Here is an 18852-nt window from a genome sequence, read left to right on the forward strand (position 1 = left end):
GCAATCTTTCAAATATGAAGAGATAAAATCTTTCCCAAACAAAAGCTAAGAGAATTCACCACCACGAGACCTATCTTATAAGAAATGCTAAAGAGAGTACTTCAATCTGAAAGAAAAAAACACTAATGTTCAAAAAGAAAACACCTGAAAGTATAAAACCTCTGGTAAAATTAAGTACATGGAAAAACCCAGAATTGTAATTGTGGTATACAATCCACTCATTACTCTAGCGTGAATCCCAAAAGACAAATCTATCAAAAACAGTAATAGCTATAGCAGTCTGCTAAGAGATAGGCAGTATAAAAATACGTAAATTGAGAAAACTAACAGTCAAAATATGGAAGGATGGAGTTCCAGTCTAGAGATTTTTTCTTTGTTTCTATTCTTTCTTTTTTTCTATTCTTTCCTTTGTGATTCAAGGTAAGTATTCATCTCTTTAAAATAACTTGTTATAGCTGTAAGATGTTTTTTGTAAGCCTCATGTAACCACAATGCAAAAACCTATAATAGATTCACAAAAAATAAAAAGCAATGAATTAAAATATACTACCAAAGAAAATTACTTAACCACAAAAGAATATAGTAATAAAGGACAAAAGGAAGAGAAAAATTATAAAACAACCCAAAAACAAGAAATAAGTTCTTCTTTTCAATAATAATACTTAATGTAAATTGACTCGATACTCAATTTAAAGGCATAGAGTGGCTTAGGGATAAGGAAACAAAATCCAGCTATATGCTGCCTAGAAGAAACCCACTTCACCTACAAAGGCATACAGACTGAAAGTGAAGGGATGGAAAAACTATTCCATTCAACTGGAAACCAAAAAAGAGTAGGAGTAGCTATACTTATATCAGATAAAATAGACTACAAATCAATGACTATAAAAAGAGACAAAGAAGGTCACTATATAATGATAAAGGGGTCAATTCAGCAAGAAGATATAATAATTATAAATATCTGTACACCCAACACCAAAGCTCCCAAGTATATAAAGCAAACATGAATAGATTTAAACAGAGATATAGACTGCAGTACAGTAGTAGGTCACTTTAACATCCTATTCTCAGTAATGGACAGATGAACCAGACAAAAAAATCACAAAGAAATATTGGAGTTAAATTGCACATTAGACCAACTAGGCCTGACATGTGCAGAACATTTCACCCAATTGCCGCAGAATATACATTCTTTTCGTCAGCACGTGGAACATTTTCCTGAATAGACTCTCTCTTAAGCCACAAAACAAATATCAAAAAAGTAAAAATTATGTCAAGTACTTTTGTGACCACATTGGAATAAAACCAGAAATCAATTCTTGGAACTTAGGAAAATACACAAACACATGGAAATTAAGAAACACAGTTCCAAGCAACCAATGGATCAGTGAGGAAACAGAGAAGAAAATTTAAAAATGTCTTGAAACAAATGTAAATGGAAACACAACATACCAAAATCTCTGGGATACAAAAAAAAGCAGTACTAAAAGGGAAGTTTATGGCAATAAATACCTATATCAAAAAAGTAGAAAAGCTTCGAGTAAACAATCTAACAATGCATCTCAAGGAACTAGGAAAGCAAGAAAAAAAACCAAACTGAAAATTAGTAGAAGAAAAGAAACAATAAAGATCAGAGAAAAATAAATGAAATTGAGACCAAAAAATATAGATCAACAAACAAAAAGTTGGCTTTTTTCCATGGTGTTGGATTGTATCAAATACTTTTTATGCATCTAGTGAGTTGATCATATGGTTTTTCTTTTTTAATGTTAAACATCCCTTCACTTTTACCATAAATATTTGGTAATAATGTTTATGTTTTACTACACTGTTTGAATTCCATTTGTTAAAATATTGCTTCAAACTTTTGCATCAATGTTTGTAAAGATTATTGGTCTGTAGTTTTCTTTCCCTGTAATGTCCTTGTCTGTTTTGGTATCACGGTAATTCCACTCTTTATGGAATGAGATGGGATATAGTCTCTCCTTTATCCTTTTCTAGAAGAGATTGTGTAGAAGTAATTTTTTTTCATAAATGTCATATAGAACTTATTGGTGAAGCCATCTGGGCCTGGAATTTCTTTGTGGTAAAGTTTTAAAACTATAAATTGTTTTTAAATAGATATCAGGCTATTCTAATTATTTCTTCTTGAATAAGCTTGGGTAGTTTGTGTCTTTCAAGAAATGTGTCCATTTTTATCTAAGTTGTCCAATTTTTTTGCATAATGTCATTTATAATATTCTCTTATCCTTTTAAGAACTGTAGAATCTTTATTGGTATCACCTTTCTCATTTCTCATATGGTCATCTGTATCTTCTCTTTTTCCTGATCATATCACTAGAGATTTAGTTTTATTGAGCTCCTCAAAGAACATGTGTTTGGTTATATTGGTTTCCCCTATTTTTTGTTTTTTATTTAATTGATTTTCATTTTGGGCTACATTCCCTTTCTTCTGTCTACTTTGGGCTTTATTTGCTTTTTTTTCTCCCCTAATTTTTTAAGGTGAAATTTGAGGTCATTGATTTGATACCTTCTTCTCTTTTGATACTACAGGTATTTGGTGTTATAAACTTTCCTCTAAGTACAGCTTAGTAGCATCCCACAGATTTTAATATGTTGTATTTTTATTTTCATTCAGTTCAAAATACTTTCTAATTTTCATTTTCTTTTTTATCCTTGGGTAATTGAAAAGTGTGTTATTTAGTTTCAAAGTGTTTTACAGATTTTTCAGTTCCAGTGATTTTCCAGATATCTTCTTGTTATTGATTTCTAATTAAATTCCATTGTGGTCAAAGAACTTATTTTGTATGACTTGAATCCTTTTATATTGACTGAGACTTCTTTTATAGCCAGGATATTAATTATTCTGGTAAATGTTCCAAGTGCACTTGAAAAGAATATGTATTCTGCTGTTGTTTAGTAGAGTGTTTCATGTCAACCATGTCATGTTGGTTGATAGTGTTGTCTACTGTCTTTTTGCTGATTTTTTTGTCTACTTGTTGTATCAATTATTGAGAGAGGGGTATTAATATCTACCAAAGTTGTGGAGTTGTTGATTTCTCCCTTGCAATTCAATCACTTTTGTTTCATGTATTCTAAAGCTTTGTTATTAGATGTAGAAACAGAAACATTTAGGAATGTTACATCCTTCTGATGAATTGATCCTTGTATCATTATGAAATGACTTTCTTTATCCTGGCAATATTCTTTGTTCTGAAATATATTTTGTCTGATATTAATATAGCCACAGGAGCTTTCTTTTTACTGGTGTTAGCATGGTATATATTTTTCCATACTTTAACTTTTTAACTATCTGTGTCTCTATATTTAGAGTGCATATTTTGTAGGTAGCATATAGTTGAGACTTGCTCTTTTAGCCAATCTGAAAAATCTCTGTCTTTTCATTGGGGCATTTAAACTATTTACATTTAAGGCTATCATTAATATGATTAGGTTTAGTCTACCATCTTGTTATTTGTTTTCTCTTTGTCCCAGTTTTTCTCATTTCTTCAATATTTTCAAGACCTTGCTCTACTACCTTTTGTCTAAATTGTTTCTAATAAATTTTCTTTCATTTTTGTATTTGCTCCTCTGCACAAATATTCCACTTTTAAGATGTTCTCATTATCATTGTTTTTGGGAGATTTGATTATGATGTGCCTGGTGTAAATTTCTTCAAATTTCCTATGCTTGGGGTTGTTACGCTTTTTGATTAGCATATTTATAGATTTTGAATTTTAAAAATTTGGAAAAATTTTTACCATTATTTCTTCAAATATTTTTTGTCCCTGCTTCCTCTCTCCTTTTAAGGGACTCCAATTTCACATATATTAGGCCACTTGAAGTTGTACCACAGTTTACTAATGCTCTGTTATTTTTTATCTTTTTATGTACTTTTTCCTCTGATTGTTTCTTTTTGGATGGTGTATATTGTTATGTCTTCATGTTCACTGATCTTTTCACCTGCAGTGACTACTATTATGTTAATCCCATCCAGTGTATTTTTAAATCTCAGTCATGTCTCTACATTTCGAACATACAAATACAGCTATAAGGATTTTTCCTTTTCTACTGTTTCTAACATTTGTGTCAGTTCTGCATCATTTTTTATTGATTTTTCTCCTTGTTATGGGTTGTATTTTTCAATTTATTTGCATTCCTGGTAATTTTTTATTGTATGTCAGAAATTGTGGATTTTGCCTTGTTTGGGGACTAGAATATTTTTGTATTTCTATGAATTTTCATTTCTTGAGTTTTGTTCTGGGACCCAGTTAAGTTACTTGGAAATAGTTTGAGGCTTTAAGGACTAGCTTTTACAGTTTTCTAGGTGGAAACAAAGCAATGTCTTCACTTTGTTATTAATTATTCTCCACTAGTGAGGCAAAAGTCTCCTTAGTACTGTACACAGGGCCCCATTAATTATGAGGTTTTTCAGTCTGGCTGGTGGGAACTTCCTTACCCTGTGAGAGCTTCAAGTACTGTTCCTTCTAATCTTTTCAAAATAGTCTTTTTCTACAGTCTTGGGGCATTTACTCAAATACATGTGCTGATCAGTCTTCTGCTAAATACTCAAAGGGGACCATCTGAAAATCGCCAGCGCTCTTTTTGCAGCTTCCCATGTCTGATATTCTGCTTGTGACCTCCAGCCACCTTGGTCTCCCCAGACTCTCAGCTCCATCTCCTCAAGTCAGAGAGGATGCACCCTCCATGATGCAGCCTGGAAATTTTCTCGAGAAATAATCTGGGGAAATTTTAAGTCTCACTACATTTCTCTTCTGTCTCTCAAGTATCACTATTCTTTGTTGACCAGTATCAAATATCTTCAAAAATATTGTTTCATATATTTTTCCAGATTTTTAGTTGTTTCAGATGGAAGGCTAAATTCACTTCTTGTAACTTCATCTAGGCTGGAAACAGAAGCTGATTCTCAATTTGGTTGTTTTCAATCAAAGCTGTTGTTTCTTTCCTACTACCACCCACTATCTCTAGGGATTTGTTTAATATCTGACAGCAGAAGGGAAAAAAAGGAGTTGTAGGCAAACAGGAAACAAAGTAGAGTCATTATTAGGATTTTCACTAGTTACACTATATCCAAGACCTTACCTTGGCTTCAAGTTTAGTTCTAGATGTCTCAGGTGTGATCAAACTATATTAAGAAGGCTAACTTCTCATTCATCCTCCATCTCAACCTCTAAGAAATTCTGCATCCTACAAGTCTAGAGTCAAAATGATAGTAAGCTCTGGATTCAGATGGGCCTCACTGAGATCATGATAAACACACGAATGGTTCTGGTTTAAAACAATTTTGAGGCTGCAAATATCCTCATCTTCCCAAAGGATTCTTATTCAGACTAAACCCCATTTATTCTTCCCTTGGATGATTTAGAACCTTGTCGTAGGGATGTACAAATTTACATCTCCATTACATTAAGGATCTACCATCAAAACTTTTAGGCGTGAGGGCTCTTGTAGTACCAATGAACTGAATTAAGTTCCCTGAATCTTTCTAACTTTGTCCTTTAAAAATTTAAGGACTCTTAAATGCTGTACCCCTTCATCAGCCCATATGCCCCCAACTACAAACACCTATATAGGAAATGTTAGGTATATACAGGTTGGAAGAACTGGAACTTCAAAGATAATTTTAGCAAACCGCAGAATATCAGAAACCTAAAAGCAAATAAATAGCATGGAGCTATCAAGGAGAGCCCAACAAATAGATAAATTAGTGCTTAAATAATGGAAAGTAATTTTGTTTAAAAAGTGACATAGCCATGTTTCTCCTCAATCTCTTTACAAATAGATACTGTGCAAAGGCTACTGATGGTGATTGCAACATCACTCTCCACTCTCAGTCAATCACAAATTATAAGTAGAGGTCTCAGGTCACTTTCCTATTAAAGATAAATGGGAAGGCTGGCAGGGAAGAGAAAAAGATAACTACTAAAGGCTGTGTGACAGCAGATTAACAGCCTGCCTCTGTGAATTTCCATGCATTGATCTTATATCAAAAAGAAGGCAAATAAAGTGCTCTGATATGGACAATGTTGTTTTTTCCTTCAGACAAGAACATTTATTCTATGTATACGCATAACATAAAAATTTAAGGTTAATAAATAAGCACTTTGCTTGTATAATGAAGGATTTTTGAAAAGCAACTGTAAATATCCAGCTATATGTATAATAACAAAGGAATAGCTGAGCTATTCCAGGGTCTTATCTGTTTAAAAACAAAAGTCAAATTAGTGCTCATCTTCCCAGGCAGAAAAAGCAAGTCTGAAAAACAAAAGGTTGTTCTGTCAAAAAACAAAAACATCCTGCAGATAATTTAATAACAGTAAGATGAGGATGACACAAAGGAGTTCCAGGGATGTCAAAATGTTACATCCAAAATTTGGTAAGAACCATAATGATAATGCAAAAGAAAAAGAAGAAGAAAAGAAATTATGACATAAATTGTTCAAAAGTGAACCTCTGTAAAAAAGGCATTCTCATACAATGTAGGTGAGACAACTATTTTGAAGGGAATTTGATAATGTATATCACGAGATTTCATAGAAGGTTACACCCATTAATTTCATAATTCCTCTTCTGAGAGACAAAATCCAGAGTGATAACCTGACATTTAGAGCCACTTTTCTCCTCAAAACAGCTGCCAATTTTGAAAGCCGCAACTAAGAGACTGAGAAGTTAGAGGTTTTTCTCAAGATTCGTATGACTGGGTGAATAAAAGTTGGCATTTAGGGCCTATAAAAAAAATGGAGGGTCATTTGAGGCTTTCAGTTGAAACTTCAAGGAAAGATGGAAGAGTAAGTCTATATGCAAAACAGACCAGTACAGTGTCCAATTATTTCACATTTAATTTAAAGTGATTTTTTCCCAACTTAGATGCCTACCAGAAGCAAAAGTAAATCTTGAGTGAAAAAATATACAGAACCTTAAATTATCTCTGCAGTTTTTTCTCTGTAATACTAGGCACTAAACAAAAACAAACAAACAAAAAAAACAACGTATACAAAAGATAAGAGTTGACCAAACACCAAGATTAAAAGTGGACACCAGGAACAGGTGGAGAAGGTCCAGACATTGTAGTCTTCTGACCAGGATTTCAAACTAACAATGACTAAAATATTCAAGTAATTAAATGACAAGATAAAAATTTTAACATAAACCTGGGAACTAAAAGAATCATAAACAAGTTCTAGAAGTAAAAAAAATCCAATAATGGAAATTAATATTTCAGTAGGTGGGTTTAACATTACATTTGATATAGCAGAAGAGAGAATCACTGAACTGGAATATTCTCAGAAGTAAATATCTAGACTGAATCACAGATAGCAAGGTTATAAATAAGTATAAGAGACAAATAAGGCAAGATTTTGTTTTAATCTACTTCTAATTAAAGTCACTGAAGGAGAAGAAAGATTGAGGTAGAATGGTATTGATGGAAACACAGAAGATTTTCCCAGACTAATGAAAGACATCAAGCCAAATATTCAAAAAGTACTACCAACATCTAGCAGGCTAAAAGAAAACAAGCCAGCAAACAAACCAGGTACATTGTTTAAAAAAACAAAAACACTTTTTAAAACAGAAGACACAAAAAAAGTCTTAAAGTCAGCCAGAGAAAAAGGACATTTACCTTCAAAGAAACAACAAAAATATTGGCTGGCAGTTGGTTTATCAACAGAAAAATAGAATAACGAGACACTAGACTAAATATCCAATGAAAACATTGGGACTGAAACTGCAGGCCAACAGGGCAACATTTCTGACAAACTGACTCTAAAAATCACAAGAAATATATATTAGTGTCCTATTGCTGCCATAACAAATTACCACCAACTTAGTGACTTAAAATAACATGAATAGCACCCACTTATTAACACATAGTTCTCTAGGCCATAAATCTGGGTTGTCTCAGCTGATTTCTTAAGAGTTTTACAAGGTCAAAGTTAAGATGTTAAATACGCTGTTATCTGGACACTGAAATAAATCTGCTTCCAAGCTCTTTGAGGTTGTTGGCCAAATTCAATTCCTTGCTGTGATAGTACTTCCTTACTAACTGTCAGCATGCAGTCACCCTTAGCTTCAAAAGGCCACTCCCCAGTCCTTGCAGATGGGCCGCTACATCTCAGAACCAGCAACAGTGCATCAAATCCTTCTCGTGCTTGGATTCTCTCTGACTTCCCTCCCGCTGCAGCTCTCTTCTGCTTCCAGTTGGAGTAAATTCTCTAATGTTAAGGTTCATTTGATTAGATTAATTCCACCTGAATAACCTAGGCTACTCTCCCTGTCTTAACATTCATAACTTTAGTTATATCTGCAAAGTCCTTTTTGCCATCTAACATAACATATTCACAGGATCCAGAGATTAGAGATAGACATCTTTGGACAGCTATTTTGCTTACCACAAAGGGTTAAAGTCTAAAAAGAGTTAACACAATATTGGAAAAGAAAATGAGAGGGGACTTGTCCAACCAAAATCAAGACTTCATCTAAAACAATATAAATTAAAACCATTTGGCATAGACACACGATGAACAGCTAGATCAACGGAACAGCTAGGAAGCCTTACAATATTCAGAAACTGGCTGTTTGACTAAGGTGACATTACAAATCAGCAGGGAGATGATGGACAATCTAATTGAGTAGGAAAATTGGCTCCTTATATGAAATACACTCTCACACACATATATACATACAAACAAAGCTGTTCAAAGCAAATTATTGAAACGTTTAAAAGAAAATATGACATAAGAGCAGGGAAAGATTTCTTATATAGGACACCAAAAGCAGAAACTATAAAGAAAAAGATTGGTAAATTTTATCACAGTAAAAATTTTAGAAATGTAAACTATACCATAAGAAACATTATAGATGAAGTATTTTTAAAGTCTCTTCTTGCAGAAAATATGTGCATATAATTAAATACTATGCTACGAATACCATAAATCAATTATAAAAATGTAAATTCAGAAAAGTGAATGAAATGATATGAACATGCAGTTCATCAAAGAGGAAAACTGAGTAGCCAATAAGCAGCTTGTGCAACTGCACTATAATCAGGGAAAAACAAATTTAAATACAATGAGATTCCATTTTGTATCTATGATAGGAAAATAATAAGAAGGCTGAAAATTTGAAGTGTTTATAAGGACATGGGAAACAAGAAGAGGAAATAGTATGTGTGTGCATGGTGAGTGAAGCCTTCAGCAGCATTAATTATGCTCTTGCAAGGAATTCTTTTTGGTTGCAGTTTCAGCATAAGGTAGGAAGTAAGGAAAAAGGGGTTAAAGAAGTTGACAGATAAGGTAGGGCTTTGTTTGAGTGCTGCAATTTTTGTGTTTTCTATAGAAGGAAATGGTAAGATATTGAAGGATTTCCACAAGGGAAGCAGAAATAGGTTTGGATTGTACAAAGATTGCTCTGGAAGCAAAGTGAAGAATGTTTAGAAGGGGGTAAGACTGAAGATAATAGTTAGGATGTTGATTCAATGTCTCACAGAAATGATGAGAGCGTGATAAAGGCAGCAGTCAGGGATGGAGAAAAGATGTAAATAGATGCCACTAAAGAGGAAGAATCAGCAGAACCTGGTCACGAATAAGGAATGAAGGATAAGAAACTGGGACAGTATTGGAAGTTTCAGGCTTGGCCAACAGAGTAAATGGTGCAATTCACTGGAATAGTTTCCTAGTTGGGAGAGTGAATTTACAACAGGCCAAAGTGATGAGTTCAGGGGTACCTTCTGAGATCTTGTGGTCAGTTGTTTCTGTGGATCTGAAGCTCAGTAGGAAGGTCTAGGCAAGAGATTTAGTTTTAGCAGTCATGAGTGTATTAATGGTTAGTAAACACTGTTCATGGATAACATCACCTATAAGGATAAATCAGGGAAATAAAAGAGGGCTAAGAACAGAATCCCAGGGATCAACATCTGGGAGATGCGTGAAGGGGCTGGGTGAAATAAGAAAAGGGGGCTGAAAAGTAACAAAACTGATAGAGGCAAAACAGTTGACTTCAAGAAACAAAGGGAAGAGTTTCCAAAAAGAGGCCAATACTGAGGAGACATGAAGATATAGACTAACAGTTGCCACTCAATTTACCGATTGTGAAGGGCATTGGTCATCTGGGTCTCCAGCAGAGGCAGGTGGTTGTGAAGTAAATAAGAGGTGATTAATTAGTGACATAGCCTGTTCCAAAAGCTAGGTTGTGATGGCAGTAGGAATTGTAAGCTGGAGAAGGACTGTTCTCTTTTTTCTTTTTTAAGGTGGTAGCCTCTCAAGGATATGTACCTATTTGGGGGAAATAGGTAGTCCAGAAGGAGAAGTTGGTGTTAAAGGAGAAAGGAAGGACAATGAGGGGACTGAGTTGCTGAAGCATCAGGAGGAGTTGGTGACCAGAGGGCTTCACTGCAGATGGAAGAAGGGGCCTCTTCCATGGAAATGGGGTGGGCTATGGAGAAAAGGTGGACTCAGCTGTAGGAGAGCCTGTTTCTAAGTGTGAAGCAGGGAAATACACTAGTCTCTCTGATGGCCATGTTTTCTTAGTGAGATAATTTGTCAAGAGTGAGAATAGAGATATTGTTGAAGGATGGCAGAAGTTGCTGACTTGGCTCATGAAGATGACAACTTGCTGTCAATCAGCAAGGGCCCAGGTGGTTGGAGACCACTAAGTTTTTGGTAGCGGCAATCTTTGTGTGTGCGTTTTCTAGCAGAGTTCAACCACCATGGTGTGTACAGAATTTAAACAACCTGAATGGTTAGGTCAAACCTATTTGAGATTTTACTTGTTGAATGAGGCAGAAGGACAAGGGTTAACATTTATTGAGTGACCTTGGACATGGGAATTAATCTCTCTAAACCTCAGTTTTTCTATTTATAAAATGGGGCTCAAATACTACCTGTCTGAGTTGTTTTAAGAATTAAATGAGATAATACAGTGTTCCTCACATTTTTTAAATGTGACCTTCAGTAAGAAACATGTAGAAGTATTTTAATGAGAAATACATATGTTATTGTGAGAATTATATGAGTTACTATTAGTCCACAGTGCCTTCACCAAAATACCTGGGGACTTACATATTTCCAAATTCAGAATTTTGACAATTTTAGGAAAGGAAATTTTAAAACACATATCATATAACACCCTGTCAGGGATTACAAAAGTATCAAAAATCAAACATTAATCTTTTCACAGAAAAATATATAAATATTCACATAAACCATGAACAAAGACTATAAATAGCCTCACCTCAGTTTTGGACCAGGCTTTGCTTCAAATATGTTTTAAAAAATTTTTTTTGGTTTTTCAGAGCTTTGTGGATTTTGGAACTGTGGATAAGAAATTGTGGAGAACTATATACAGAGATAGGTAGACAGATAAATAAATAGAAACATAGACATAGATATACATATATATGTATATATATGTGTATATATATATGTGTGTATATATATGTGAGTGTGTGTATGTGTGTGTGTGTGTGTGTATATATACATATAGTGTTTTTAAGTGCCCGGCATATAAGTAGTATTGTTATTATTATCGGTACAGATATATCTTATTTCCAAGATGGGGGTCCTCACTTACCAAAGTGATTTTTGACCCACTAATAAGTTGTGACTCACAATCTGAAAAATGCTGATACATAATGATACGTAAATGATTAGCCTGGTCCCTGGATCATACATAGAAAGCTCTCAATGCAAGTTAAAAGGTGAAAAACACCATCCTATGTTTATTTTAAGTTTTTACCTTTCAAAAATCTTTTAATCACATAGTTGCTATTTATCTTCAGTCACTTTATCAGAAATAAAGTAAATGATTTGTTCTCTTGATCTACTTTTGAGAGTTTCATGTCTCAATGATTTTATCTTGAACAGTAGGAAATTTAAACTATTATAATTCACAACTTCCTGTGGCTTTTATACCTTGACACCTAAAATACTTTTTAAGTTTTCTTTATTTTAAGTGAAATAGATTATTTTATTGCACAGATAAAGAAATAGAACTAAAAACTCAAGCCATTTGTCTGAGGTTACAAAATATACTATTTCTATATAGAACTTGCCCAATAGAATATACAGTTTAAGAACAACTTTCAAGCAGTTTATTATTCACTTCTTAAAATGAGTCAAAGACACTCCTATCTGAAGGCAGCTTACAATCTTTGTGTTTTATTTTCTAGTTCTCTTGGAGATGTTGAAATAGCTGAAGTGAATGTCAAGGGTTTGTTCGTGAAGCTCATTAACTCTTCCCTTGACAAAGAAATGGCAATTGGAGATCATATTCTCCAGCAAAATGTGAATGGACAAACCATTTCTTTGTACCGATTCCTTCCAAACATCGTAATGCAGGCAAATTCCACAGTAACAGTGAGTATAAGAGTATAAATACTGTACATTAGAATTGTACAGGACAAACTTGTTGACACTGACAGTCTGTGGCTCAGCACTGTCTCGTTATCACTCTATCTGGATCTGTATGTAACATGTGATTTTGTTGTTGTTGGTTAATTACCGCACTTTGTCCATCTTCTGGATGTTAATTAATACCCACAGTTAAATTTCCACAGCTGTCTTCAATTTTGTGTACAATATCTTTTGTTTTTATAATTTAACTATTAAAATGAAATTCTTAATTTCCTGAAACCAAGTAAATATAAACCTGAAAAGACAAGCAAAGAGATTATTTGCTTAGAGAACAGGTAATTAGCTCATGCAGGAGGGGTCCTCTCTTTCTCGTTTTTTCCTTTAATCCCTGTAGAGTAGCTGTTTGGTGTTGCATAGCTTGACATTGTATATGATATAGTCATTATATTTTAAAACCTCATCTGTTCAGAAAGATTATGTTGGAGTAACCCTATGACATTTACAAAATTGTGTTCAACTCCAGTGGCATTTGTCATTAACAATTTTATTACAGGTGTGGGCAGCAGCATCTGAAGCAAAGCATCAACCTCCATCAGATTTTCTTTGGAAGGAACAAGACAAGTTTAGAGCAAGTCCTGATTGTATAACAATCCTGTGCAAACCGAACGGTCAAGTTAGTTTCTGGTTCTTAACAATCTTTTTTTTTAAATATTGTGCTTATTGAGCATATCTGTATTTTTTATTCTTTTTATTTTATACAATGTGTCTAAGTGCATAAATGTCAGTAAAATTGACTTTATGCCTGAAAGATTATTTTATTGTCAGGTTCTTATAAATTTATTTATTTATTTAATTTCAGTAGTTTTGGGGGAGCATGTGGTGTTTGGTTACATGGATAACCATGTTGTCAAATGGAAGAGCACTCATTAGTTCTTAAGTGGTGGTATTCCATGGTACGTATATACCACGTTTTCTTTATCCACTTGTTGCCTGATAGGCATTTGGGCTAGTTTTTCATAGAATGGATAGTTATCCTTATGTTCCCCATCCTCTTAGCTCACCTGATTTTTTTTTTTATCCTTAAAGCTTGGGAAGAACCATCACTAAATGCCACAACACATTAGGCAAATCAACAGCATTCTCTTCCCAATGTCAAAGGGCCCAAGAGTTACTTACAATTTGGCAAAAATAATTTTGATATCTCATATTCCTAAGAAGCCTCTTCAACTTTCGAAGTCAAGGGAAGATTTAATTTGTGATATTTAGCCTGAAGAGTGGGATAAGGAAGGTACTCCATACAGGTCTTTTCCATTTATTTTTTCATTTCTCAAATATTTATTGATACTCTTCTCTATTTTACAGCTATGCTAAGCACTGGGAATATAACAGATTAAGATCTGCACCAAGGAACTAATATTCTAATGAAAGAGCTTACAGTATTAATTTGAAATGACTATACTTTACTCCTTATAAAATTAAGGGCATTAGCAATAGCTTTGGGTAGTTTGTTCGCAGTATTTGACAATTTTATATTTTCACTCAACCTTTCTCTCGGTATAATATTAGCATACATATATACCCATGGACACACCATTAAGGTTCAAAGGTATTTCTTTTTACAACAACAAAAAAGTTAATCCTTTTTCAAAATGATTTTTAGATCATTTTTACATACCTGTGATTTTTCTTACCCTCAGTCTAACTTACTATGTCATATAACTACTAACAAAATATGTTAACAAGAATCTATCTCTGAGTTTCTTTTTTGCTGCATTATAATCTATGTTGAGATGGACTTTCCCTTTAAAATAGACTTGGCTAATTTCTTAAGAGCCATTTACTGTCTTTCTGCGGGAACAGTTGTTGTTAGATGAGGAGAGCACCCATGAGATATAACTTAGCAGCCTTCACCCACTCAGCTTTAGAGCTCCTTGTGGGCTCAAACTGAATTTCATAATACTTCTCTGATGGGAAAAATAAGGCTACACAATCTAAGTTATTTACTTAGATTAATTTTCATTGATGGGGAAAATGAGGATACACAATGTGAGTTATTTACTCAGCCTCATAAGAAATCATTAGCAAAACCCAGTTTAGGATTAAGACATTCTTATCTCAGAACTTTCATCATAGTTATCCACTCTGTAAACCAGTTTGTGATTTCTACTTTGTATGTGCATTGCTCCAGGCACTGAGCATTGAACCAGACAGACCAGGTCCCTGAGCTCCTGGAATGCAGATTTTAATAAGTTTTCATTTCTTGCAACTGAATTAGGCTTTGTACTTAGACTGTTCCTTTTATCCAGTGATTTTAATGACTTTGCACATATAGAATCAGACCATTTCTGTGGGGTGATGTAAGTACAAGTAACTGTGCCTGCTAATGAAAGACTGAACCTGACTGATTGATCCATATGGAAAATATTTAAATATATTTTGTATCTGTCAGGAATGGCGCTAGGTGCTAGAAAAAGGAACATAAGTATTCCACACTTCTTGTCCTCAAGAAACTCAGAGTCTACTAGTAGAAATTGATATGTAATAATAAATAATTGCAATACAGTGAAACAATGCTTTAATAAAGTACGGGCAGCTCAGGTCAGAAATATCAACTCTGTAAAGGAGAGCATGAGAAAAAGCATTGAGAGGAAGAGCCATGTGTTGTGAATCTGTAGTGGAGAGGAGTTTGCCCACCTAACCTGAACCATGGTGATCTTGCCCCTTTTCACCTCCTGGGCTCTCCTCTCTCCATGCTTCTTCATGCACTCTGCTCTAGCCACACTGCCCTTCTTCTCATACTACTTTTACTTTCCAGTGCTTGACTGCTCCTTCATGCCACAGGGCCTTTGCGCATGCTCTTGCTGCTCAATAGACTCTCTTCCCTCCCTTTTTACCTATTAAATCCTACCTGCCCTTCAGAACTCAGCTCAAGCCTTTTTTTTTTTTTTTTTTTACCTGAGTCACATCCCATTGGAAATTCTACCTTATGGTAAAGCCATATGCATATTTAATTTGACTAGAAAATATTTCTCTTAAATAGGTGGAAATGTGACTTTAAAATCAGCTTGAAACCCTAATGTAAGTATAGAGTTCCTTTTCTAATAAATTCATTTTCATTCTCACTTTAACAGCACTGGATATTACTATCTGCAACCTCCAGGTAAATTTTCCTTAAAAAGACAATTTACTGCCTTCTCATAGACATGCTAAAACACGAACTCAAAGTGTCATCATGACCCTGGAATTGCTTTCTATTTGTATGTAGAAAATAATCCATATCTTGTGGAAAAAGTCACAAAGCCTGTAATCTACTGTCTAAAATAATAGCCAGCTATACAGATCAGAATAGACCCTGTTTCTGGACTTGAATAATATTTTATATTTGTAAGATGGGGCAAAGAGAAGTTATATTATGGGTCATTTTTAAAAAGAAGCCTAGGCCGGCACAGTGGCTTATGCCTGTAATCCCAGCACTTTGGGAGGCCGAGGCGTGCAGATCACAAGGTCAGGAGTTTGATACCAGCCTGGCCAACATGGTGAAACCCCATCTCTACTAAAAATACAAACATTAGCTGGGTGTGGTGGTGCCTGCCTGTAGTCCCAGCTACTAGGGAGGCTGAGACAGGAGAATTGCTTGAACCTGGGAGGCGGAGGTTGCAGTGAGCCAAGATTGCACCACTGCACTCCAGCCTGGGCGAAGAGTAAGACTCTGTCTCAAAATAAATAAATAAATAAATAAAAATAAATTTAAAAAATTGAAGGCTAAAATAAAGTATGTCTTAGACTACTTTTTGAGGCATCTTGTCACTAACATGGCAGTGGTTAATATTTGATACAGCTACAAATCTTATGGCTTAATATAAAAGTGGCTTTTAGTTTTGCTTTGCCATGTATTAACTACATAATTGTTATTCTACTTTCTCATCTGTAAAGTAGGAGACTGTATAATATAATCACTAAGATTCCGTGAGTCTATGGACCTTTAAAGCAGGGACAGGTTTGCAGCCTCTAAATTACATGTCAAATAATTAATTAATGTCTCATGTTTATCGTTGCCTGGTACTTTCCCAATACATTGTTTTGCATTAGACATCCAGATGTGGAACAGACCAGTCCTATACAATAGGAACTTATTGAAGGGCTGTTTATATATGCCTTATTACATTTGATTCTCAGTAATGTTTCAGTATTTTGGGGAAAGAAAATGGGGCTTGGAAAGTTAAATAGCTTGCTTAAGGTCACATGATAAGTAATGTGATAGAACTAAAATAAAACCATATCTTCTAACTCTCAATAATTTTTCTATTGCACTAAAAATAGTTTGTAAGTTTCATGTGGCCGACATTCTAGAGCTGAGGCTAAATTTTATCACATTAGCATCATTGTCATCGAAAATTTTCTCAAGTTCCTACAATACAGGGGAAAATAAAATATTGCCTTGTCTAGGAAAGGCACACATCTCAATAAGGGAGATCACACTAAAAAGATCATGAACATATTTTCTAAATATAATATGTTTGAGCTACTAAAAAGGGAGGATTCGTAACTAATGATCTGTAGCAAAAGTCCATTTTTTTGCCATAATCTATGAAAATAAACTTTTTAAAAAAGAATTCATCTTCTTTCTCTGCTAGAAGCTTAGCCTAGCTGAACTGACTTTGTGTTGTCTTTATGTCTATGTTATTTGTCAAGCCAAGCAGAGGGATGTTCAAAGGTTACAGTGTGAAGTCCAAACCTCTAATTTGGTAAACTAAAAACAGATCACTAGAACAAGTAGAATGTTAGGGCATGTTTTTCATGTTGAATAGAAATGTTCAACTGTTAGTGTCTATACAGGATTTTCCTGAATAATTTTTGCACGTGTATGTTGTGCACATGTCACATATTCAGGAAATCCAAACAAACTCCAGCTTCAGTGCTTATGGGTCTCCTTAATACTCTCACCTAGGATTCTAGCCTGAAGAACGTGTTTTCTTGTCCATGTCTCTAGCTCTACTGTTCATTTTCCCATCTCAGATAAGACACACTCACACACACAGTGTCTTAAATGTTTAAAATCTTAACTTTTTCATGTTACCATTACTTTTTGCACAGTTCTTTAGAGCTGTGAAATTCAATAGCTGGATGAATTTTACAACACTTCGATAAAGCAGTTCCCAATACCACCCTCTCAGTTTTACACATGAAGTCACAGTTCAAGTTAGCAAGTAACTTACCTATCTGAGATTATGCTGCTTGTAATTTTCAGAATAGGAAACTAAGGCCAAGATGCGTTACTCTGTATCCTCATCATGTAGTTCGCTAAGCCACACACACAGGTAAATGGCATTATATAGTTCAGTTTTTAAATTCTGTTGTACCATATTTTACATGGTAAATAAAAAACAACTCAAAATGGCTAAGAGACCTAAACGTAAGACCTGAAACCATAATACTGCTGGGAAAGAACATAGGGGAAAAGCTCCTTGACATGGTCCTTTCCAATGGTTTCTTGGTATCACACCAAAGCTCAGGCTACAAAAACAAAAGTAAATAAAAGTGGGCATGGAGTATGTCAAGCTAAAAAGCTTCTGCACAGCAAAGGAAACAATTAACAAAATAAAACAGCACCCTACCGACTGGGAAAAAAAAAGTTTGCAAACCTCATATCTGAGAAGGAGCTAATACTCAAAATGTATGAGGAACTCTTACAACTCAGTAGCAGAAGAGCAAATAACCTGATTTAGAAAACAGGCAAAAGACCTGAATAGACATTTCTCCAAAGACATTTAAAAAATGGCCAACAGATATATTAAAAGATGCTCAACATCACTAAGCATCAAATAAAAGCAAATTAAAATCGTTATGAGCTATCACTTCACACTTCTTAAGGATGGTTATTCCAAAAAAGACAACAGATATAATAACAAATGTTGGTGAGAGTATGGAGAAAAGGGAACCCCAGTACATGGTTGGCAGGAATGTAGATTGGTGCAGCCTTTATGGAAAACAATATGGAAGTCCCTAAATAAATTAAAAGTAGAGCTACCATACAACCCAGCAATCCCTCTTCTGGGTACATACACAAAAAAGATGAAATCACCACCTTGGAAAGGTATCTGCACAGCCATCTTCATTGCAGCATTATTCACAATAGCCAAGATATGGAAACAACCTAAGTGTCTGTCAACAGACAAATGGATAAAGAAAATGTAGCTATACATAATGGAATATTATTCAGCCTTAAGAAAGAACATGGAGGTACCTGGAGGACATTATGCTGAGTGAAATAAGTCAGACACAGAAATAAAAATGTTGCATGATCTCGCTTATTGTGGAATTTTTGAAAAGGTCAAACATACAGAGAAAGAGAATAAAACTGGTTCACAGAGATGGGAGCAGGGGAGGAAATAGGCAGATGTAGGTCAAAGGATATAAAGTAGCAGAGATTTGTAGGATGAAGTCTAGCGATCTAGTGTACAATATAAGGACTATAGTTAAT

At 34.5% G+C, this 18852-nt stretch overlaps 1 protein-coding gene across 5 annotated transcripts in view; it reads left to right on the top strand.

Moving 5' to 3' along the window:
• LMNTD1 (lamin tail domain containing 1) overlaps positions 1-18852 on the top strand; it is a 66739-nt gene that overhangs the window by 8097 nt on the left and 39790 nt on the right. For all 5 annotated transcript variants that reach the window (XR_008670375.2, XR_008670376.1, XM_004052883.4 and 2 more), the window contains exons 4-5: positions 12188-12374; positions 12925-13044. Coding sequence is in view for 3 of the 5 variants with exons in the window: in XM_004052883.4 (XP_004052931.3) it covers positions 12188-12374; positions 12925-13044 (307 nt within the window). In the remaining 2 variants the exon portion in view is untranslated. The remainder of the gene's footprint in view (positions 1-12187; positions 12375-12924; positions 13045-18852) is intronic.

This window comes from Gorilla gorilla, chromosome 10, assembly GCF_029281585.2.
Source record: "Gorilla gorilla gorilla isolate KB3781 chromosome 10, NHGRI_mGorGor1-v2.1_pri, whole genome shotgun sequence".
Lineage (NCBI taxonomy): Eukaryota > Metazoa > Chordata > Mammalia > Primates > Hominidae > Gorilla > Gorilla gorilla.